A 23,321-nucleotide genomic window follows, 5' to 3' on the forward strand; every position below is an offset into this window, starting at 1 on the left:
CCTGTCAGTGTACTAGGCACTGTGCTAGGCGCCTGGGCTCCTCTCAACACCCACTTTACAGATGAGAATGCTGAGGCTCAGAGAGCAAAGGGGCTTGCTCGAGATCACACTGCTAAGAAGTGGCAGAGCCAGGACTTGAACCCACCTCTGTATATCTCCAGATGCCCTCCACCAGGCCTCCCTGCCTCTCTGGACTGGGCACTATGAAGGACTCAGAGATGATCCTCACTAGGATCCTGATCCCAGGTGCTCCCAGGCTAATGGGGGTCATGTGACTGGTACCCAAAGAACACTAAGAGGAGACATAAGCAGGATGGAAGCTTGGAAACAGATGCAAAGGGCAATGAGGACTCAGAAGAGGGAATCAAGAAACCTTGCTGGAAGCTTCAGGAACAGCTTCATGGTGGGGATAAACTGGCATTGGGCATTGCCAGACTGATGAAGTCTGGGGGTAATAACACTTTGTAATAATTGACCTACGTTGCTAAGTAATCTGCGCATCTCTCCAAGCCTCATTTTATGTATGGGGAAACTGGGCTCCCAAAAGTTTCAATAACTTGCCCACAGCCCCACAGCTAAGAAGTGGCAGAGCTGAGACTTGAACCTGGGTCTTCCAAATCCAAGACAGTTCTATGTCTGCTCATGGCAGAGGAAATGGAAGGAGCATGTCGGGCACATGGCCGAAGAAGGGAAGTGAAAAGAAGAAACTTGGTGGACAAGGTCAAGGCCACATCACGGGGTCCTGAATGCCACAGTCTGAAAAACATAGGCTGATACTTGACTTTTTGACTTTTGAATGATTTACCTGGTACTAAGTATAGGTGGAAATGGGCAGGATAAGAGAGAAATGAGGTGAGTGCCTCTTCCTAATGTCTCGGTGGAAAGGCATGCAATATGAACAGGGTGCCCTAGACACTGGGTCGAAGCTGGCTACAGGAGACACGGCCGGGGTAGATCTGACAGCATGTGTGGCTAGCTCCCCTTTAGGCCCACATGATCCAGGCCTCTACTTACCTCTCCCACGCCCTCTCCTTCTACCCTCCCTTTGCTCCTGCATTCCAGCCATGCTAAACAGCTGCTCACCCCCAGAAAACACCAACTTTGCCTCCACCCCAGGTCCATTGTATCTGCTATTTCTTCTGCCCAGAACTCCTCCCCTTAGATCTTTGCATGGCTGATTCATTCTCCGCCCTCAGGTCTTGCCTTACGTCTCACCTCCTCAGAGAGGCCTTCCCTGATCATCCTACGGACGTAAGTGCTCAGTCACCACTGCCTTACCCTGCTTGATTGGCTTCATCACCCTTATAGCTGAAGTTAGCTTGTGTATGTGTTTATCGTCTACCTCCCTCCACTTGTCCAACTACTAGGATGGCTGCTAAAGGCATGGGGGAACCTTGTTGGTCTTGGTCACTGCTGTAGTCTCGGTGCCTCGAGTCTGGCTTATATGCCGGCATTCTGCGACTACCTGTTGAATGGCGGAACGTATGAGGGTTTGGACTGATGGATGGATGCCTGTATGCATTGGTTACGTGGGAAGGTGAGAGGGAGGGAGGAGTTCTGGCTGATTTGGAGAGCTGAGCCAGGAAGACAACAGTGCTAACAGAGATAGAGCAGGCGGTGGGGAGCACACTATGTGTGGGAAGATGGTGAGTTTGGCTTGGGCCTGGTGAGTCTGATATGCAGGTGGGGCCTCCAGGTGGAGAGGCCCACTCATACAGCGGGAAATACTGGCCTGAGCTCAAGGAAGTGATGGGGCTCTGGGAGTGAGGGGGGCATCTGCACGGAAGTATAAACTGAAACCATGGACGCCAGCGAGGTCCCTGATGAGAAAGGTGAAGCAGGGTGGTGGAAAAGGAAGAACTTGGAGGAATGACCGAGGTTGAGGTGGGACAGAGGGAGAAGAGAAGTGAAAGGGGCAAGGAAAGAGGGTCAGGAGCTGTGGTCAAAGAAATGGGAAGAGCTCCCCTTGCGCAGAGGAAGGAGGGCTTCAAGAGGGAAGATAGGGCCAGGGAGCCAAATTCTCAAGGCGGAAGTGGTGTGAAAACCAATCGGTAGTTAGGATACAAAAAGGTCACTGGGATGTTTTGAGCCTGATGAGGTGTGTCCAGCATGGTGGCAGCTGAGGCCATGGGGGTCTGAGAGCCAAGGAGGTAGGCAGGGCCTCGATGCCAAGCAGAGCATAATGTGCATACCCACCCATCCCCCCAAGCCCAAGCCCTCTGCACAGAGGCTGACTGGCGAGGGGGAGGCAGGTAGGAGGCAGGGTAGGGGAGACTACCATTTATTCGTGTCCACCATGTGCTGGGCACTGTGCAGCCACATTCATAGCCATTGGCTCATTCGACCCTAATGACAACACTGCAGTATATAAGTAATTATTAGCCTTATCTTCTGTGAGGAAAAAGAAGTCAGATAGGTTAAATGTGTCACTTAAGATCACAGCCAGGAAATGATGGAGCTAATTCTGAACCCGGGTCTACCATCTACTCTCAGCCACTCTGGCAACGAATGCCAGAGATGGGGAACCACACTGGGCAGCTGGTCCAGGGCTAGGGTCCAGAGCTGAAAGGTTGGAGGAATTCTCTGGCTCTTCCAAGAATCTCCCTCATACACGACTATTTGTCTCCTAGCGACCATCACCGGGGCAGTCACTTTCATCTCACCCATTGACAGCATGCTCAACCCTATACTCTGTCCCATCGCCCCAGCCTCCTTCCACGAGCAGGTCAGGCGGCGCTTGCGCCAGAAGGTCCCCTGGCTGCCTGCCTCAGACCACTGGCTGGAGCTTCCCCCTGGTGTCCCTTAACACCAACCCTGCTTGAGCCATCTCCCATCACCCATACCCACATGTGGGGGTCTCCACTGTTCTCCCACAGGCGAAGGGCTGACAGGACCTCTGTTCCACCGTGCTCCCTCCTAAGGCTAGCTGAGGTCCCCAGGCAGCAGCAGTGAAGAAAGGCCAAAGGCACGTAGGGACAGCTGAACCCAAAAGAAGAGAATGAAAGGTAACAGAGAAGTGGGACTTGACAGATGCCCCAACCTGTCCAGGCCGAGCGGGGCAGGCCAAACTGAAGGCTTGCTGAGCCGGGCTTGTGCCGAGATGTCACTGGCCTGTTTGGCCCACGAGGAGGCGGATGTTCAAATAGAGGGAGAGCAGTAGGACTTGTTTGCCCCAGGCGGCCCAACGGCACTCAATGGGTACAAACATAGATTGGATCGCAAAGCCTGCGCTTCCTCTCTAGCTGCCCCTAGGAGCTTGGGAGCTTTATGGCTACGGCAGTGCGGCAAAGAGAGCCTTTTCCTGTGGGGAAGTAAAGACGAGGGGGCCTTTCTAGCCGCCCCCCCCGCCCCGGGGCTTTGCTGGCCACTGGAGCCAGACCAGGGGCTGCCTTCAGGCACTCCGACCTCTCTTAGGCTGGATTACGGGGAAAACAGGGTCTCCAAGCCTCCAGGGGCTGGGTTTCCAAGCCTCCAGGGGCTGGGTTTCCACTCTTCATCCTGAAGCCTGGGTTGTGCGTGACAGGTGAAGGAAGGAAAGCAGAGCCGGGAGCATCTCTCCCTAGGGCTACTGTCAGGATGCCTGAGGTCATCCTTGTGCGCCACTCCGATTGGGGGCCCTGGCCAGATCAGGGGACGGGGGGTCTGCAGCTTCTGCCCAAGCCCTGGCTTCCTGGAGTGCCACCTTCCCCACCCCCAAATCACCTCCCACAGAGAAGAGCTGAGGCCCTCCCATTCCTACTGCGGCCTCCCCCCAAATCCTACACCGGTAATGTTCACAATTTCTGACACTAACGCTAAGCCCACATTGTAACCTGCCCTCAGCCCCCAGCCTATCATCTCAGGGAAGACAGTCACACAACCAGAGTCCATCTCTAGTAATGCTTTATTGTTCTGCCGAGGGGTCACATGGTTCCTGCCCTCCACCTCCCTCATCCCTGCTCCCTCGGGCTTTCCAGACCCCTGCTCGCACCCACAGATTATAATATACTCACGATAGAATATGTGTGCATATATAGATGTGCATATATATGTATCTATATATATATATACACAAATACATATATATATTCTGACTGTACAGTATTTATAGGTACAAATAAAATAGGCTTAAAAATTACAACATTGGCTGGGGCCCATCCCACTCCAGTTTACTGAGCTGAAAGAAAAATAGAGCACCAGTTGGCATCTGAACGTCATTTGGAATTCCACGTAAGCCAAGATGGCTGCTGGGTGGGATGGATCAGGTTTGGATCAAGCCCCAGCCGGCTGAGGTGAGACTCGGCCCTTCCATCTGGCTGGCCAGCTGCCGGAAGCAGGGGCCAGGTCTCTGCTTGATGACGGGGCTCTTATGTCAGCCTGTCACCATAGGCAGGAAGAGCAGGGAGAAGGGACACGGACACAGATATGTGTCTCTTCACTACCATCCGTTTTTGCTTGGCCTGTGTGGTGGCGGTGAGCCCGTTTGCTCTGCAGACATAAGAGCGTGTGACCAAGGGCCGCACAGAACACCAGGGAGTGGCAGATCAAGTAGGGGGCCCGAGCCGGGGAGGCTGAGTCACTGGTCTCCTGAGACCTGAGAAAGGAAGGCCCCTGCCCCCCACTAGCATGTCCCAGGCTGCCCCAAACTGCCCTGTTGCCTGCTGGTAGTGCCCACTCTTTAAATCAGCCTCATGAGAATCGGCATCGCATTTACACCAATAAAACAGCTCATGGTGGTTGGGGCTGCCCTGTGCTCATCCGCTCTAGTCCGCTTTCTCTGGCAGAGCCGGTTCAGGGCCAATATTAGGCCCCGAGGCAGGACCAGAGCCTCCTGCCAACCTCAAAGGGACCCGAGCACCAAAAAGGACGGCCTGGCCTCTCGGAGTGGCAGAGAGCCGGACGCACACACTGCTCTCTAGCTCCTTCCCCCTGCAGGGGTGGGTGCTGGCAAGGCTTCAGACTGATGGTGCCTCGGTGGGCCTGGAGGGCCGCAGCAGGCTTCTGCTTCTGAAGATGACTCCTCTCTCTTGGGAGGACAGAACACAGGCTGGTGGCTGCAGGTGGAGTAGAGATGGGACACTGAAATCCTCTCCTCCTCCCCTGTGTGCGTGGAGGAGCTTCCGGAAGCCAAGGGGACAGCAGGCTGCTGGATCGGCAGGGGCCTGGCTCTGCCCCTGGAAGCGACACGTGGGGGCTGCTCTCCTCTCCTTACCCCCTTACTCCCTTGGTGCCGAGGGGCCTGGGTGGTGCCAGCCTGGCGCCAAGCTGAGGCTCACAACTTTGTCTCGGGGCCAGCTGCCTGCAGGGTGGGGAAGGAGTCCCGGATCTTTGCCACTTCCATGGCACACAGGTGCCCAAAGACTTTGTTGTACCAGTCAGGAGAACGGCCCCTGGGGAGGTAGAAGCAGGCAGGCATGAGCCATGGGTTCTGCCCTGGAGCCCTGGGCAGGAGGGAGGCAGGAAGGCCTCGCCCCCAGCCCCCAGGGACCGATGGCGCGGGGCAGAGGCGGGGAGAGTGCCGCGGCCGACAGGGCCTGGTACCTGAGATCAGCGCGGCAGATGTGAGTGAGCCGGGAGCGGCCCAGGCCGCAAGGCTCCATGAGGTACTGGGAAGTGAGCACCAGGGCCCGCACCCCGGACTCTGGCACGGGCTGCTCCGGATCCAGGGACTGGGAGACTAGCAGGCAGCCGCCGCGGGGCAGGTCGGAGCGCCACATCCTGTGGGGAAGGGACACACACACGGTCAGGTTCCCGGCGTCCACTCCCAGTCCACCTCCCTGGTCCTGCGCGCACGGCAGGCCGCCAGCCAGAAGCCCTCACCGGAGCACCACAAAGTCGCGGCAGGGATGGGGCGCCATGCTGTCGGTGACATAGTGGTACAGCTCCACGCCCGGCGTCAGGGCTTCCAACACCTGGGCCCGCAGCAGGTCCTCGTCCCAGAGGGCCCTCTCCCGCAGCACACGGTGTAGCACCACGGCTGGAGGGGCCGCCACCTCAGTGGACGCCTTCCACACACGCAGGGGGTGCCCGTCTGGCGCCTGCGAGCCACGGGAGTGGGGACGGGGGACAGCCATCAGAGCTGGAGAACACCCACCCCGCCCCTCCCAGCTCCAGCCTGCCCTCGCTTCAGCCCCTGACAAGGGAAGGCTGCAGGGGTCCTCTGCTAACCCTAGCCAGGTCCGGACAGGCCGTCCCTGTGCTCCCTGTCCTCTCTCTCCTTTCTGGATGTCTGCTTCTCCACCTAGTCAAAAGCACAGACAGATGGCGAGACGCAAGTCCTCTGGGGCCTACCAGGCTCTACCATGAAAGGGACACGGGGCTTGGAATTTCTGGAAGTGAACAGGAAGAGAAGATGGTGATCATCCTCCAGGAACCCGCCATCTAGCACAGGCGGGAGGACAGGGGCACAGCTGCCACTCGGCGGGTCGACCGGACGTGCCAGGCGCCGTGCCAGCCTCTCATCCCGATCCCAGGAGGGAAGTTTCACCACGACTGGTGTATACACGGCAAACCTCGGCCTCGCGGTCTTACTTGGCGTGGGAATCCAAGAAAGAGGATGGCTAGTGCCAAGGGAAGCACAGAGAAGTCACCTCCGGTCCAGGACACGACAGGAGGCTCTGACCGAAGGACAGGGCATATCAAGTTGAGGCTTCCTGTGGCTTGGGACATGTAATGCTCGGGGCAGGTCAGCCGGGGCCGGAGCACAAAGGTGCAAGTGTGAGCACCCCGCACGGCCGTGGTGCAGAAAGATACGGGAGGTGAGGCTCTGCACGCACGGAGCTGACGTGTCTGCAGCGGGGCTTTGGTACAGGAATTCCGGCCGGCGATGCCCAACAGAGAGCCCCTGGTCTCATCGGGTTCTCGGGTCCTGAAGGTCCTTGGCTCTGCCGGCTGACACCGTCCAAGATCAAGCCAAGGCACGGTGCGACTGACGGCACTCTGGACCTCCCTGCCTGCCCTGCGAACTGTCCCAGCTCCGCGGCAGCCACGGGCAGTGTGCTACTCACCTTCCTGCAAGCCAGCTCCGTGTGCTGGGGCCCTGGCATACTCATCCAGCCCTTGAAGCGCTCGGCAGCGTCACGGAGCAGCTCCTGGACGCTCTCCTCCATGTAGAGGCTCAGACTCCTGCCAGCAGCTTGGGCCTGCCGCAGCTCAGCCAGGCCCGGGCCGGGAGGGCTGAGCTCAGCCGCGCTGTAGGAGCCACATAGTTGCAGCACCATGTCCTGGGGGACCTGGGAGAGCACACATGCACTAGGGCCGTGGGGAGCAACAGAAGGTCAGGGGCCATCAGTCCCAGAACCCACGGGATCTCTCGGGTCCATGTTCAGGGGCAGAGAGGCCCGGCCACGGCAGTGAGGTAGATGAGAAAGCTTGTAAGGCAAGAGTTGGAAGTTGTGGAGGTATGTGTCAAGTTGGGCCCTGTCCCTGACTGCGCGTGCAAACCTCTGGCCTGGTGGTTCCCCTGGATCTGGGCCTAGAGTTACTCACTTGGAAAAGTTTCTTGCAGTCACTGATCATGTGTGATAGGCCCTGGGTGGCAGCCATGTTCTCACTCAGGTCCCTAGGGCCCGGCCGGCCAGCCAGGCTGCGTTTGCTCCTGATCCTGGAGGGAAGGGGAGGAGAGGATGGCGCATGGGCACAAGACAAGATGGATGACCAGCTGGCTTCTAGCTCCCCCGAACACAAAACAACCCGCTGCCCTTTAGAAGGCCCTGCTTCAAAAACATCCAACCGGTCCCAGACCCCCGAAGAGTCAGGCTGACCCCTTGTGGTGACGCCTGCGAAGTGCAGGGCCAGCCCTCAAGGGTCCGCAGCCCAAGGCGGCCCAGAGCCTCCCCGCCTGGCCCTGCCACATCCTGCCCTGTTTCACCTGGGTGAGGGGCTATCCTTCTTGGAGACGTTGAGATGGAAGATGGAAGGTGCCAGGCACACTGCTAGGTTGCCGGCTGTCATCTGGTTTTCTTCAGCAGAGGCGATGTCACTTAGGAAATAGAGCAGGGTCTGTAGGACCTCGCGGTTCTCATCGGGGAGCAGCAAGGTGGCGGCCTGCGCTGCTGCCAACCACTGATCCTTGGGGAGGACTGTGAGGAAGGAATGGCAGAACGGCTTTCTTATTCCCCTAGAAGCTTCCGGCAACAAGTCTCCTGCTTCTAGGAACGCAGAGGGCACAGTGGTCCCAAAGGAGGTCAGTGAGAGGAAAGGGTAAAGATGGGCTCTGGGAGGTCTCTGCGTACTAGATCAAGCCCCACTCTAATGTACAATGTAACCTTAGGGAAGCCCCTGCCTTTCCTCGGGGCCTCAGTCCAGGTCTCCATATGAGGGGTTTGGGGAATAGAGTGTGGTCTCCCTCCAAGGGCCTTCCGAGCTCTGGATAGCAGATCTTCCAACGAGCTCATTCATGCCCACACCGGGTTCATCTCCCACAAGCCCCAGGATTCAGGGAGATCGAGAACGGGGCAGGATGCTGGGGACAGGTGCAGGTGACTCACGCTGGTAGATCTGCAGGAAAGTGGTGGTGAGCTTGCTGGTGAAGATAGGCTCTGGTAGGTCCCGGAAATACTGCTTCAGCAAGTCGGCCACATCGTAGGCCGACTGGCCGTCATAGCAAACATTGTCTGGCGAGGTCTCATTCATTTGGCGCAGGTTCTGGATCCTGGACTTCACCCCCGACTTGCGGAAGATGCCCACCTGGTCCATGCAGGGAAGGGAGGGAGGGAGACATGCAGGGCAGGGGTGGGGTGGGGAGGAAGGTTATGAGGCCAGCCCTGGACCCGGTGTCAGGAGCGTAGGCCACCCCAGAGACTTCCAAGCCTGCCGGGCAGGCTTCCTGCTGGGCAGGGTAGGAGAAGAATGGCAAAACCAAAGAGAAGGTTTTTATAGCCTCAGGGTCAAGGAGAAAGATGGCTGTAGCAGGAATGAGTAGGAAAAGAGGGGCCGAGGCTAAGGCAGGCTCCTGCAGATGGGGCGTACAGTGCCCAGGCCAGAAAGAAGCTGGCAGAGAGCCGGGCAGAGGGGGGCTTCAGCTTAGGAAGGCCCAGAAGGGTCTCTAGTGGGCCCGAAAGGCCCGAGCGGCTCCCCTCCCCCACTCGTCAGCCTTGGCTTTCCTCCCCAGTGCCATCTCTCTGCAGGCCCCCCGCAGGGCTCACCTGGTCCAGGCACTGGCTACGCAGGTAGCGCATGGCTTGCTGAATGCTCTGTGGCAGCGGCTGGCCGGTGCGCTGCACGTGGATGAGGGGGGGCACCCCGAACACGTGCTGGCCCCGGTAGTCCGGGGTCTTGTGCCTTTTCATGAACTTGGGCACTGACCTGTTTGGGGGAGTGGCAAGAGGTCCGTGAGGGGTGTGGGGTCGGCCCAGACACAGCTTGGAGACTCCGCAGTCTCAGGGGGCTCGGGCAGGGATGCGGGGCTGAGAGACACACCACGTCCCCAGGGTCAACACTGCCTGAGCACGTGCTCGGGGCCCGGCCCTAGGGAGTCACAGAGGCATCCAGGGAGCTCTCGGTCTGCTTAAGGGGATAATTGTGTCAACAGGCAGGGACAGTTTACATGGTCAGGAGTGGAACAAGCAAGAACTTAGGGGAAGACCCACAAGGAAGGAGAACTATACCTAGCGGATCAGAGAAGGCCTCAGGGAGGATGTGGAAATTCAGCAGGCTCTCGAGGGATAGGTAGGTGTTGTCCCAGAGGAGAAATGGGGAAAAGGCATTCCAGGCGGAGAGAACAGCATGGACAGAGGCAAAGAGGCAGGAAGAAGAGGACGGCCCACTCAGGGAAGGACAACGAGCCCACTGGCCTACATGGTGGCATTGCTTGAGGGCGGCAGGCTAAGGACCCCAGCAGCTGGGGCAGGGCCAGAACACGAAAGGGTCAGGATGGCAAGGAAGCTGGACCTTCCTTGGCACCAGGGGGCGGAGGGGGGCGGGGCACGGAAGGGTGTTTATCAGGAGAGCAGCAACCAAAGCTGCCTTTCAGGACAATCTCACTGGCGGCAGCCTGGAGGCTGGGATGGAGGTACGGCTGGAGGACCTGGGGTCCCCGGCCCCCACTCCTCCTCGCACATGGCACACATACACACGCACGTCCCATGAGCATCCCCCACAGACCACATGCAAGCCATGCCACGGCCCCTCCAGCTTTCTGGCACAACCTACCACTGCTGGCTTCTGGGCTCCTCCCGCTTGCACCCACCTTCTGGGGCTGACCCTCCCAGGGTCCTGGAGCGGGGACAGGGAGGGAGCCAGGGCGTGGGTGAGCAGCTCCCCCCGCCTCCCCACCGTGGCCCGGGAGCACTCACCAGACCCATCCCGGCTTGTGCGGCACGGTGTACTTCTCCATGAAGGCGGTGAGCCGCAGCAGCGAGCCCTTGTGCAGGAGGTGGATCTGGCCGGCAAACTGCCGATTGATCTCCAGGGACTCTGAGTTGAGGCTGGGCCGGTGGGAGTTCTGGAAGCTGTGCCAACGGAGCTTCCTGGTGAAAGATGAGGGGGGCAGAGAAGGTCAGGGGAGCAGGTTTGGATGAATCTTAAGGAAGGCTGAGTTCTTCTGGTCCCTTTATTCTCCCCAAAGAGAGCAGATGCGGGGAGACGCGCCTGCTGTCAGTGCTGCTACTGGGCCCCAGGGTGGAAACACTGAATCTTAGTTTCCAGGGCTGCCCAGTGGCCAAGATGCTGTCAGGGAGGGTGGCACCGAGCTGAGGCCCATCTAGAGCCACCAAGCAGTACCACCATCCCCTTACCCTTCCAAGACTGCAGCACAGGGCCTGCTCTGAGAACCCAGGATGGCAAAGCTGGGGACCAGAGACCATCTCCTCTAATACCTTTGATTTGCACATGGGGAAACCAAGGGCCAGAGAGGAGCTAGAATTTGCTCAAGGCCATAGCAGAGGCAGGCCCTGAACTTATCCGGGAGGGAACGGAGACCCTGCCCCTGGGCCTCGGGACTAAGAAATTGGTTTGAGGGAGAGTTGTGTGGCGGAGAGAGGGGCAGGAAGAGAGAGAAGAGGAAGGGCGGGGAGGGGGAGAGACAGAGAGACACAACAGAGTCCTCTGTCACCAGCCCTGCTCAAACCTCCCACCTGCAGGGTCTGGTAAGTGAGGCCCCAACGCCTGAATCTCGTCGTTCCCGTGGTGCTGATGCCTGAGGCCCAGCCGGCGAGCCTGCGGCCTCGGGCTCGCTCACTGACTTTCCACTACGGTCCAGTTCACTGGAGGAGGCCACGGTGTCAGCAACGGAGTGCCTGTCTTCCACCATCAGGCTGGGGGCAGAGGTGGGCTCCCCGCCTGAATTTGCTTCCTGCCCATTATGTTGGGCTGGACTCCGGGCCTGAGCCCTGGCCTCGGCCTGTGCCTGTGCCAGGGGCTCAGCCTGCGCCCGACCCTGAACCTGAGCTGGGACCACTGGCGGAAGGTCAGCCTGGCCCAGGGCCGAGGACCCTCCGCGGGCCGGGGCCTCCATCTGGGCCAGAGCCTCAGCCTGCCCCTCGACCTCAACTGTGGCCATCTCTAGTGATGAAGTGACCTCCTCCTCCCCTTCTTCCTCCTCCTCTTCTTCCTCTTCCTTATCTCCAGTCTGCAGGTCTGGGTAGATGGCCCGGGACCAGAGCTCTACCCGTTGCTGCAGCCCCCACACGTGCTGGAGGATATCGTCCAGGTGGGCGTAGCCGCCCCCGCCCTCGTCCTCTTCGGCTGCAGCCCCGGCCAGTAGCGGCTCCGCTGGGTACAGCTCGGGCATGTTGTCATAGATGCTGGCATGGCTGCCCGTGGAGCCGCAGGAGCCGCGGCGCCCTTCGTAGCCCCGGGGCCGACCTGGCTGCCAATCTGCCAGGCGCTGTCCATCCTCAGGAAGCAGGCTCTCGATGGACAGGGAGCGAGGGAATGTGCCGGGCTTGTGGTCCCCGGGCACGTGCACAAGGCAGTCCCCCCGGTGCGCCCGCTGAGGATGCCGAAACGCGGCCACAGGCCAGGCCTCCCAGGCCCTCTGAGTCGCAGGGCCGCAATCACCGGCGGAGGTGGCTGCCCTGTTCTTGGCCCTGTAGAATCCAGCTGAGAGGAAGCCACGGCGACTGCAGAAAGAGGCTTTTGTAGCCTTCTCTAAGGTGGCTGGGCCACGCGCGGGCTCCGCTTGCTGACCGCCACCCTTTTCCTTCCGCCTCAGAGAATCGAGGTGCTTAAGGAAGCTACGAGAACGGTGCTTCTTGGCTTTGTCCCGGGGACCCTCTTGGCCCTGGGTGGGGCTAAGGAGGAGCTGGTTACTCGGGCTGGGGACACGGCAGGGTGAGGGCAGGTCCGTTGGCTCCGGCGATAGGCTCACGGTGATGGCTGGTAGGGAAGTGGCGCTGAGCTCTGTGAGGACGCTCTCACAGCTGGAGGTCCCCGGCAGGCCAGGGCTCGGGGGGGCCAGCAGGTCAGAGGAGCCCCCACGAGACCAGCATTTACTTTCTCGCTGGAAAGCCCAGTGGTTGCTGATGCTACATTGCTCTTCTTCTTCTGAGTCTTCATTCTGGGGAAGGAGCCACGGGGTCAAGGTCAGAGAAGTCTAGTCCCCAAGCCCTTGTTTGTACCCCCACGCTCTGCCTCCAAACTCTTGGGGGACTTTGAGGTAAAGGGCCCCGCTTTCTGATGGAGGACATGTCCTAGATGGGGAGCTGGCTCTGGGAGCACCGGAATAAGCCAGGGCTCAGAGATGGATGGTAACGGTCATCTCATTAATCTAATCCCTCCTCATTTTACAGACAGGGAAACCCAGACCCACCAATGAGAAGCTACTTGCCTAAGGTCATACAATGGCATGCAGTAAGTCAGTGAGAGAGCCGGGGTTAGAATCCAGGTGTCCCGGGATGCCTGGGTGGCTCAGTCAGTTAAGCGTCTACCTTCGGCTCAGGTCATGATCCCAGGGTCCTGGGATCGAGTCCCACATCAGGCTCCTTACTCAGTGGGGAAGCCTGCTTCTCCCTCTGCCTGCTGCTCCCCCTGCTTGTGCTCTCTCTCTCTCTCTCTGACAAATAGATAAATAAAATCTTTAAAAACAAACAAAAAAAGAATCCAGGTGTCTTGACCTCCTGTCCTCAGCAGCCTCCCAAGTCTCTAGGCTATCGTCTTAGATTAGAACCACAGAGTGCCAGAACTGGAAGGAGAGTTTAGATTTTCTAATTTTCTATTTTGCAATATGGGGAAATCAAGGCCCAGAGAGGGGAAGAGGCTTGCTCAAGGCCACTGACCAGTCAGTGGCAGAGCCAGGACCAGGCTCCAGGGGTTTCCTGCTTCCCAGGCCAGGCCTCTGGCAGCTTAGCTGGCCCTCCTGGCTCCAGACCTCTGGTGGAGAAAGCCCCAGAAGAAACCCACAAAGCCCAACCCTGTGGAAGGACAAGGTCATCAGGCTAGCATTCCAGGGCTCCATGCGGACTAAGAATCCTCTCCGTTCCTGCAATTCCAGATTGGCAGAGTCAGAAAGGCCTCTTGAGGCTATTAATGCCCCCCTCCAGTTCGGTGTAGAGATGGGGAACATGAGGCTCAGGGGTGTAAGACCTCATGGGGACATAGTTGGGGATCTTGACTTCTCAGATCATATAGGCCATGATTTTTCCACCACATTATTCTGTCTCTGCTCCCTAGTCAAGGAATTCTTGCCGTCACAAAGCAGGTAGAGGAGGCAGAGAGATTTCCCTGAGGAAGGGCCATCACTGGACCAAGTTATGAGTAAACTCAGTGGGGAGAGGTGTGCCAAAGTGGGTGGGTGAGGCCATGGGCCAGGGTACTTGTTCTCAGACTCCAACCTCTAGGCCACGCTTGCCAAAACCCAGCAGGCTCATAGAACCCCTTATACTTCACTCCCAGGCTGGAGCAAGGCACCTCTCTGTCCATCCCAGACTCCCAGGACACTGGAGCTAGTTTTGCAAGTGCCCTGTGTATGTCCTGGGTTCCCCGTGGTGCCACAAGGCCCCAGGCTCCACCCTTGCCATGACTCACCTGCTTGCTTTGAAAGTGAACTTCCAGTTTCATCGAGGCACAGTTGTTCAAGGTCATCAGCCTCCTGTAAGGAAAGAAAGCAAGCGCTCACCCAAGGGTCCCAACCAAAGGCTGTGGGGCATGACCCACCAAGACAGTCCCAAGATGCCATCCACTACTTTACATGCCCGAGCCATCAAAACATCTCCCAAGACCCAGTGTTCGTGAAGGTTTCAGTGCCAGACACAATGCTCGGGAGATTGCGGCTTCTGTCCTCTGGGAGCTTATATATGCGGAATAAACCACTACAGAGATGGGGCAAGTTCAAGAACAGGGTAGACCGAGGCACAGCAGGCACACAGAGGGTGGGACAAGGAACTTCCATGAAGGGGGATTAGGCAATCAGAGAAGGCTTCCCGGAGGACAGGGGTGGGATTCTGAAGGGGAAAGAAAACAGGGACTTCTATCCCAGGCTTCCACAAGAGGATGTGACAAGGGAGGGAAACAGTCAGTAAACAGACCAGCGCTGGTGTGACAGGGGAGACTGAGGCTGATACGGTCGGTCAGAGCCAGATTGCAAAGGTGCCTCATGCTAAAAAAGCGTTGCTTTCTTCTGCAGGCAGTTGCACACCCCAAGCAGAGGGGAGCCTGCTTGGAAGCGGCGTCTGGTGGCCGTAAAGGGGCTAGATCAGGGCGAGGAGGGGAATGGCAGGCAGGCCAGTTAGTAGGCTACTGAAGCAGATCCAGAAAGCCGTGGTTTGGCCTGAAAGAAGGCCCAAACCCGTGTAAGTAGAGAGGGGCCAAAGCAGAGGAACGTCTGGGGAATCGAACTGAAGGGAGAAGACGAATCACGGCCAGATCTTGGCTCTCTAGCTAGAGGGCCTGAGCGCTGCGGCATCACAGACAGAAGACAGAGTGAGCGGTACGACCGCGGCAGAGGGGTGTTGTCACAGGCTGGCCTCCTCCTCTGTTGGAGGGGACACAGACTGTTTCTTTCCCCGGGGAAGCCCCAAGCCAGGCCCTGACCTCCCAGGCCTGGCCCTTAGTGCCCCCTACCTGCACAGGGCCCCCAAAGAGTCCTCGTCCAGAAAACCGTGGTCCTTCTTCACAGAGCCAATATCCAGGGGAAACAGACCTTCTGTACGGCAGAGAAAAGCCAAGATGAGTCGAGGGCGGTAGGTCAGAAACTCAGTGCCAGTAGCCCTTGAGGTGGGAAGGGGAGGCCAGGGAAGAGAGGAGGCAGGAAGGCAAAAAGCCGAGCCGAAGGAGCAAACCTGGGGTAAGGGAGGGGCCCAGGGAGCTTGGGTTGACCATCAGAGGCAAGTTCAGGGTTGAGGGAAAGGAGGGTTGAGCTGGATGAGAGGACCCAACAATAAGACAGGTCCCCAGGAGATGGCAGTCCCGAGGCCTTGGGTGGCTGCCAAGAGCGAAGCTCACCCTCCCACCCCAGGGCTACTCAGACAGGGAACCTCCTCCCCAGCCCAAGGTAAACTGGGGGCAGCAGGGAGAGAGTGAGGACAGAGAGGACAGTATGCAGCCAAACAATGCCTCATTTCCTCCTACTGGTCCAGACAGGGGAGCCCACTCCCTGGGATGTAGGAAGGGGAGGGGAGAGAGGAAGGAGTGGGGTCAGAGGACAGAGCATCCAGGAAATCCCACACCTCTCTGCCTGACTGCTAAAAGAAACCCATTTTCTCATTTAACTAACATTACTTGAGCACCTACTTGATGCCAGGCACTGGGGATACAACAGCGAACGAGATAAAAATGATCCCTGCCTTCGCGGAGAGACCGTATGTGGAACAAGATAATACAGTTCTAGGGGTGCCTGGGTGGCTCAGTCGTTAAGCGTCTGCCTTCGGCTCAGGTCATGATCCCAGGGTCCTGTTATCGAGCCCCGCATCGGGCTCCCTGCTCCGCGGGAAGCCTGCTTCTCCCTCTCCCACTCCCCCTGCTTGTGTTCCCTCTCTCGCTGTGTCTCTGTCAAATAGGTGAAATCTTAAAAAAAAAAAAAAAAGAAAGATAATACAGTTCTAAATGCCATGAAAGACATTAGCCAGGGTGATAGGGTAAAGAGAGGCTGGCGGGGTGGGGGCCACTCGGAGAGAGGTGACTTCCGAGACGAGTCCTGAAGAATAAGAGGGGGCTGGCCGGGCCAAGAGCCTGGGAAGAGGATTCCAGGCAGGACTAACATTAAGGCTCTGAGGAAGGAAAGGTGTGAGCGAGTGGCAGGAAGGAGCCTGGAATGAGGATGATTCCTGGATGACTCCTGGCAGTGGGGCTTGAGTGGACGGTGGTGCCCTCGGGAGGTGGAATTTAGACCTGTTCAATCTGAGATGCCTATCAGACAGATGAGGAGATACTGAATTGGTGGATTGGATGAATCTGGAGCTCGGGAATGAGGTCTGACAGAGATATTTGGGAATCACCAGAAGATGCACAGTACTTGGAGAAGGATCTCCTGGGAAAGAAATGTGGAGAGGGAAGAGGGGCCAAGATTGAGCTCTGGGACACCCCAACATTTCGATATCCGTTAGAGAAAGCAGAGTCTGGTATAAGAAGACTGACAGTGGCATCTAGAGAGAGGCAGCCAAGAGAGGCGAGGGTTCCAGAAGCTGAAGTGAGTGGCCAACTTCCCTGAATGCTGTTGAGAGATTAAGACTGGGAAGGGACTGCTGAATTTGACCACGTGGGAGTCCCTGGTGACCTGGACAAGGATTGTTTGGCTGGCAAAGCGGGAGTGAAGGCAGGGTACGGTGGGGAGTGTGGGAAGAAGAGGGAAAGTGGAAACAGCAAATATAAATAACTCTAAAGAAAAAAAAACAGAAAAATGAAGGGAAACAGAGCAATCGAGGCCGTGCGGGAGCTGAGATGAGGTCAGGGACCCCAGGATGCATCTCTGCAAATGGCATCCTCAGAAGTGGTACAGTGCAGGGGCCCTGGTCAAGACAAGGTACTTTAACACACTGGTGACACCAGAGCTTAGGAGAGCCAATCAGAGTGACCCACTAGAGATGACGCTGTCGTGACAGGAGCAGGACCAAAGAACACAGCTTCTTGTGTGGTTGGAGAAAGGTTCCGATTGGCCTCCTTTTGCAGATGAAAAACAGAGGGATATGGCAGGCTTTGCGGTAGGGAAGGGGGAGCAACTGAGTAACCTTACCTTCAAAAAGCTGAGCATACTGAGGGAATCCTGTTGCTCGAAGCCACTTGCATGCTCTCCTGGCTTCAACTTCTAAAACGGAACAGAGGGACACAAATAGGCAGAGAAATGGGGTTAGCTGGGGGCTGGCACTGAGCCACCCCGGGTGTACGTTGCCTCACCTTCCGCGGACAAGCACCTCCAGTCCTCGAGATCTGGAAATGGCAAGGAAGGCACGGAGGGACCTGGCATATTCGCTGCGTGTCTCAGCCAGCTGGGATATACCTTCAGTGCCCCATACCCTACCCTCTGTATGTCCTGGCGCACCTTTCTTGAGCCTCACTCCCTGCCCGTGCCAATACCCCTGTCACTCTCCCACCCCTGCCCAAGAACAGAACCCACCAGCAGCAACTCCCAGGAAAGCGTGGAGTCAGCCACAAAATGTTCAACGATTATCATTCTCTTTCCCACGCTTATTATACCTAACATTCCCCAGCACTTTGAGAACCAAATCTCACTTAACACACACAATATGCTGGGAAGAAGGTCTTACTCTCTCTGTTTTATGGATCTCCAGACAGGCTCAGGAAGGAAGGGACTCATCCACAGTTTCACAGTTGACCAAGGTAGCAGTGCTGGGGCCAGAGTTCAAGCTCAGTCTGACTCCCACTCAGGGCTCCTACCCTTTTGAGGCGGCAGCTTCCCCAGTGCTCACCCTCCCCGACCACACATCGATTTCCAGGCCTCCCTCCCCAGGGAGCCTCCCAGGACTGCTCCAGCTCTCCCCGGTGGCTAGGCCTATGTGGTATAATCCAGTGCTGATTGTCATGGTGACACAGTGCGGGCCTGTGAGAATCTTGGAGGACACTGGTTGGGTTAGCCTCCCACCTCTGCTCTGGGAAGGCCCAGCACCCCTCCCAGCCTCAGTGGAGACATGCACCTGGACTAAAGGAGGCCAGGGTGGGCTGAATGCCGTTAGCAAAGCCCTGGGACTGCCCAGGCAGCAATGTGTTTCCTACCCAAGTGCTGCCAGGGAGCAGTGGGGTTGGGACTATGGGACCAGGCACTGTGGGGCTGGGGGATGGAGGAGGCTGCTGGCTCAGCAGAGCTGCTCTGGCCACAGAGCATGCGCCCAACATCTCCTTGATTTCCTTAACGCCCATGACCAGGGGACTCCAAGGCGACTGGTGAGGTTTCTCTGAGACGGGAAGAGCTCTTTCTCTCCAGTGCTCTCCCACAGGGAAATCCAGGATGAGGTCCTGGCAGCTGGGACTGAGAAGTTAAAAGACAAAACGGTACTTGAGAGGATGCCGGGTGGGGACACAAGGGAGGGAAGAGGGCAGAAAGGTGGAAGTCGGTCAGAAAAAACAACAGGCTTCTCAAGGGTCACACACTGATGAGGATTTGGGGAGGGAGAAGAGAAGGCTCTGGAGCCCCCAAGGGTTTTGGGGGCAAACAGGAGTGGGGCAGGGATGAACATCTGTGCGTTTCACAGAATGAGGGCCACCCCAGCATCTGCCTCTGCACGCAGCTGTAGCCAAGTCTGCTCATGTCCGCGATCCGTGAAGACTGGTGTGGGATGGCGCACCCGTACGCACACGCGGACAGGCCCCTCAGTCTGTGTGCGCACCCGAATCTGTATGTGCACATGTTTTTTTGTTACTGCAACTTTCTAACCTATGATAAAGATCTAGGGGTCATCAGGACTTCTGAGAGGTCCTGGAAAGCGTTTGTTCCCATAGAGCTCAGCCAACAGTACTGCAGACCCTCTGGCAGGGGGCAATGCAGGCCTGGGAGAGGATGCAGGTCTCTAGGCAACAGGCCGCCTGGGAGAATCGTGCTAAGAGCTGCTGGAAGGGACTTCCCATCAGCCCAGGAAGCATTAGAGGACATGGTTTTGCTGTTAGGACAGCTGAGCCAGCTGCCATAACCACCTCCCTGTCTCCTGATCCTACCACAGCCCCAGAAGAAGGCCCTTCTCCATCGTCAGAGCCCCTCCCAGCAGCCAGCTCTGCTATCCCATCATTAGGACAAAGAGAAGGTACCAAAGGAGGGACCTGGTAGGAGTTTCCAGAAAGGCAGGCACAGAAGGAAACAGTGATCCCTAAAGGGCCACGAGTCTGGTATGGCCACCCCGGGCAGGGCAGCCAATCCCCAGGGATAGGCCTGCATGCTAAGAACACACCCTCAAGGTCCACTGCGGCCCTCAGTCCTTCGTGACTAGAGGCAGAACAAAGAGCAGAGGGAAGGAGAGAGGCACCTGCCTGCCCGTTACTCCTGAGCTCCCTCCTAAGCCTGAAGGAGGTGGGAGAGTGCAGTAATAAAGTCCTACATCTTAAATATCTGCACCATCTACCCGAGCCACGGAGGCAGAGCCCATAGGAGAGTGGTGAGGCCCCTGCCCCTCTCAGGCTAGGCATCAGCCCTAGCCAGGGTTGTCGGGAAGGAAACAAGCTCACGTGGATGGGCACCAAGTTCTTTCACTGCTACCTAGAGCCCTCTAGCCCCTTGCTATTCCAAGTGTGATCCCTGGACCTGCAGCATCAGCATCACCAGGGACCTTGTTAGAAATGCAGAATCCCAGGGGCGCCTGGGTGGCTCGGTCGTTGAGCGTCTGCCTTCAGCTCAGGTCATGATCCCGGGGTCCTAGGATTGAGCCCCAAATCGGGCTCCCTGCTCCGCGGGAAGCCTGCTTCTCCCTCTCCCACTTCCCCTGCTTGTGTTCCCTCTCTGGCTGTGTCTCTCTCTGTCAAATCAATCAATCAATCAATCTTAAAAAAAAAAAAAGAAATGCAGAATCCCAGACCTACTGAATCAGAATTTACATTTATTTAACTAGATCCTGGGTTGATTTGCATGCACATTAAAGTTTGAGAAGCACTGGCCTATATCACCTAGTACAAGGATTCTCACCCTTGGATGCACATTAAAATCAGCTAGGAAGCTTAAAAAATACCAATTTCCTGGGGCCCCAGTCTCAGAGGCTGATGTAATTGGTCTGTGGTGAGGTTCTACAAATCAACACTTTAAAAAAGCTACAGTATGGGGCATACTGAGGCCCAAGGGACTTCTCCAACTCCCACAGAGTTACATGTCACAGCTGAGACCATGACCCTGATCTTTTATTTTTCTTTAAGTTTTTGTTTCAATTCCAGTTACTTAACATACAGTGTTATTTTAGTTTCAGGTATACAATATAGTGATTCAACATTTCCATGCATCACCCAGTGCTCATTACGACAAGTGCCCAAGTCCTTACTCCCCATCACTGATTATACCCATCCCCCCAGCCACCTCCCCTCTGGTAACCATCAGTGTGTTCTCTATGGTTGAGCACCCGTTTCTTGCTTGCTTGCTCTCTCTCTTTCCCCTTGCTCATTTGTTTTGTTTCCTAAATTGTCTTTCTCTGACTTATTTCGCTGAGCATAAACTCTCTAGCTCCATCCACGTCAGTGCAAACAGCAAGATTTCATTCTTATTTATGGCTGAGTAATATTTTATATATATATATATATATATATATATATATATATATACATCTTCTTTATCCATTCATCAATTGATAGACACGTGGGCTGCTTCCATATCTTCCCTATTGTAAATAATGCTGCAAAAGACATAGGGGGTGTGTGTATCCCTTTGAACTAGTGTTTTTGTATCCTTTGGGGTAAATACCAAGTAGTGCAATTGCTGGGTCATAGGGTAGCTCTATTTTTAACTTTTTGAGGAACCTCCATAGTGTTTACCGGAGTGGCTGCACCAGCTTGCATTCCCACCAACAGTGCAAAAGTGTTCCCCTTTCTCCACGTCCCCTCCAACACCTGTTGTTCCTTGTGTTGTTGATTTTAGCCATCCTAACAGGTGTGAAGTGATATCAAACTGTAGTTTCGGTTTGCATTTCCCTGATGGTAAGTGATGCTGAGCATCTTTTCATGCAGCTGCTGGCCATCTGGATGTCTTCTTTGGAGAAATGTCTGTTCATGTGTGACCCCGATCTTTTCATTTCCTGTCCAGCTCTCTCTTTTCCAGTGAGTTATGCCACTTGCCCTCAGATGCCAGGTAAACAAAGGGCTTAGACTCCAAGGAACCAACTCCAGGTCCCCCCAGTTTTTTCCACCCTTCTGATATAGTGGAGTTACAAGCCTGAGTTGAAATCCTGGTGCTGCCAGTCACGAGCTCTCTGACTTTGGGCAAGTTATTTAAACTCTTTAAGACTCAGTTTCCCCCTCTGTAAAATGGAAGTAATAGAGTCTACTTGGAATAACTACTGAGGACATTAAGTAAAATACCGGAAAGGAAAAAAACAAACAAAACCCTGGCGCATAGTACAAGCACTCCCCACTAACTGAAGGGTCCCAGGAAAAAAGAACAAACAGAAGAAAGAGGCCCAGCTGGCATCTCCTTTCGGGTCTGGAAAGTGGCTGCCTCCACATTCCTGTCAAAATTGCAGCCAAATGGCTCTGGGAAGTGCGGTTAGTTAGGAGGCAGACGTTTCAAAGAGGCCACAATAGCTCCAAAAAACAAAGGAGCCAAGGAGTTTGAAGCAGGGCTACGGACTGAATCCCCAGCAAGTACTCCCTGGCAGGAATCTGGAGAATGTAATGGGCCATTACCCAACAGGATGTCAGGGACACTGGCTCCCAACAATACACCACCTCATGGAGGCCTGGGAGGCCCTGAGGCTCCCTCCCAGATGGAGCAGTCAGAGACATATGTCTTGGTGATTAAGGACCGAGCTAAAGCGCTTTGCGTTCATCCCTCCCACCCGTCCCAGCCTGCCCAGGCTGGGCCCAGAAATGACCAGTCACCCCCAGGAGAGTCCACTCACCTGAGGTTGGGGCCCCAGTGTCGCAGACTAAGGATGGCCTTATGTGCCCGGTGGGGAGAGTGACACCGGGCAGGCTGAGGCGAGTGATGAAGGAATGTCTGTAACCCCTAGTCCTGCTTCTATGTCCAGATGTGCAGATTTCAGCAGTTTCAACCGCTATATTCTGGAGGCCGTGCTCTGGCCAAGGCTAGGATGATATGCTGGGGCAGGTCAGGAATGGCACTCAGCTGGCACAAGCTGGATTCCACAGAGATTTAAGCCCGGACTCTCTCCCTGGGGAGAGTCCCAGCTGATCTGAGCCATAAGAATTGGGGAAAAGGGCATACTCAAAAGCTCCAGGGTCAAATCAGGTCTCAAGGCCATGCGCACAGGTTTCCTGGAGGGAATGTCCAGGAAAAATGGCTGAACAGCAGCAGATGATTTCAGACAGCAATCTGCACCTACACTTACGTAGGCCACATACCAGGATCCTCTTAGCACAGAGCTTTTTTCTATTCAGAGGAGGATGGAATGAGGAGAAAAGCAGGGCTTCTGTTCCTGAGAAACACTATATGAACAAGGGTAGTTTATGTACTCAGGAAAGGGGCAGCAACATCTCCCATGGAGGAAATGCAATAATGCTCAAAGATGATAGAACTGAGTTGAAGAAAGAGCTTTTTCCAGTCAAGCTAGCTCCCCTACTCGCTGCCTAAGTCATTTTAGCCAATTTGCTTCATCCCCTAAGCTTTGGATTTTGATCTATGTAGTGAGGACCAACAGCTTTCCTGCCTACCTCCATGGTTACTGTGTGGAATGGGTCAGGTTTTGCCTGGTTTTGAAAGTGGCTGTATGAAAGTTATCATTAGAGAGCACTACTTTTGTTAAGACTACCTGAACCTGGTGTCTCTCTCTCTCTCCTGGAACTAGTATTACACTGTACACTAAGTGAAATTTAAATAAAAATTTTTTAAAAAGAGTATTTGACCGTGCTCGCTTCGGCAGCACATATACTAAAAAGAGTATTTGACCTTGGTGTGCACACATTCACGGTCTTTAAGGCTCAGTTCAGAGTGTGTCCTACTTGGAAAAAAGTGAGCATGAGCCAGGAGGAAAAGAAAAGGTAACCGGCAACTAAGTTGACTGGGAGGTCAGGCCTCACCCAGCCAAGATCACCAACCCCATCCTCTTCATGCCACACTCAGGGGACTTGAGTCCTTCCGTCTTGTGGTCACTCAGTGGACTATGAGAGAGCTGCCCAGACCCCACTTCTGCCTACTCTTTCCCAACCCAAAACCCAGCTCAGGCATAGGTACCAGGTAAGACCCAGGGCCCAAGACAAGTAATGAGTGGATGTCACAGAGGCCCAGATCAACGGGGTCTTTGTTACCGTCAAAAGAGTAACCTCTCAACTCAAACTGCACATTATAATCTGAGAGCTTTTAAAAATTC

General features: G+C 55.9%; 1 protein-coding gene across 11 annotated transcripts in view; it reads right to left on the bottom strand.

Moving 5' to 3' along the window:
- Positions 1-3,865: 3,865 nt before the first annotated feature.
- STARD8 (StAR related lipid transfer domain containing 8) overlaps positions 3,866-23,321 on the bottom strand; it is a 79,504-nt gene continuing 60,048 nt past the window's right edge. For 9 of the 11 annotated variants that reach the window (XM_081808743.1, XM_081808736.1, XM_081808744.1 and 6 more), the window contains 13 exons: positions 17,087-17,158; positions 14,980-15,061; positions 13,945-14,008; positions 11,055-12,478; positions 10,275-10,448; positions 9,126-9,285; positions 8,469-8,667; positions 7,850-8,060; positions 7,468-7,582; positions 6,987-7,211; positions 5,800-6,017; positions 5,521-5,697; positions 3,866-5,369 (listed from right to left, as the gene is read on the bottom strand). In XM_081808743.1, coding sequence (XP_081664869.1) covers positions 5,252-5,369; positions 5,521-5,697; positions 5,800-6,017; positions 6,987-7,211; positions 7,468-7,582; positions 7,850-8,060; positions 8,469-8,667; positions 9,126-9,285; positions 10,275-10,448; positions 11,055-12,478; positions 13,945-14,008; positions 14,980-15,061; positions 17,087-17,158 — 3,239 coding nt within the window. In that variant the 3' untranslated portion in view covers positions 3,866-5,251. The remainder of the gene's footprint in view (positions 5,370-5,520; positions 5,698-5,799; positions 6,018-6,986; positions 7,212-7,467; positions 7,583-7,849; positions 8,061-8,468; positions 8,668-9,125; positions 9,286-10,274; positions 10,449-11,054; positions 12,479-13,944; positions 14,009-14,979; positions 15,062-17,086; positions 17,159-23,321) is intronic. The other 2 variants (XM_081808745.1, XM_081808746.1) reach the window with 1 other exon arrangement.

The sequence above is a fragment of the Leptonychotes weddellii genome, chromosome X (genome assembly GCF_054177405.1).
Source record: "Leptonychotes weddellii isolate Sample4059 chromosome X, ASM5417740v2, whole genome shotgun sequence".
NCBI lineage: Eukaryota > Metazoa > Chordata > Mammalia > Carnivora > Phocidae > Leptonychotes > Leptonychotes weddellii.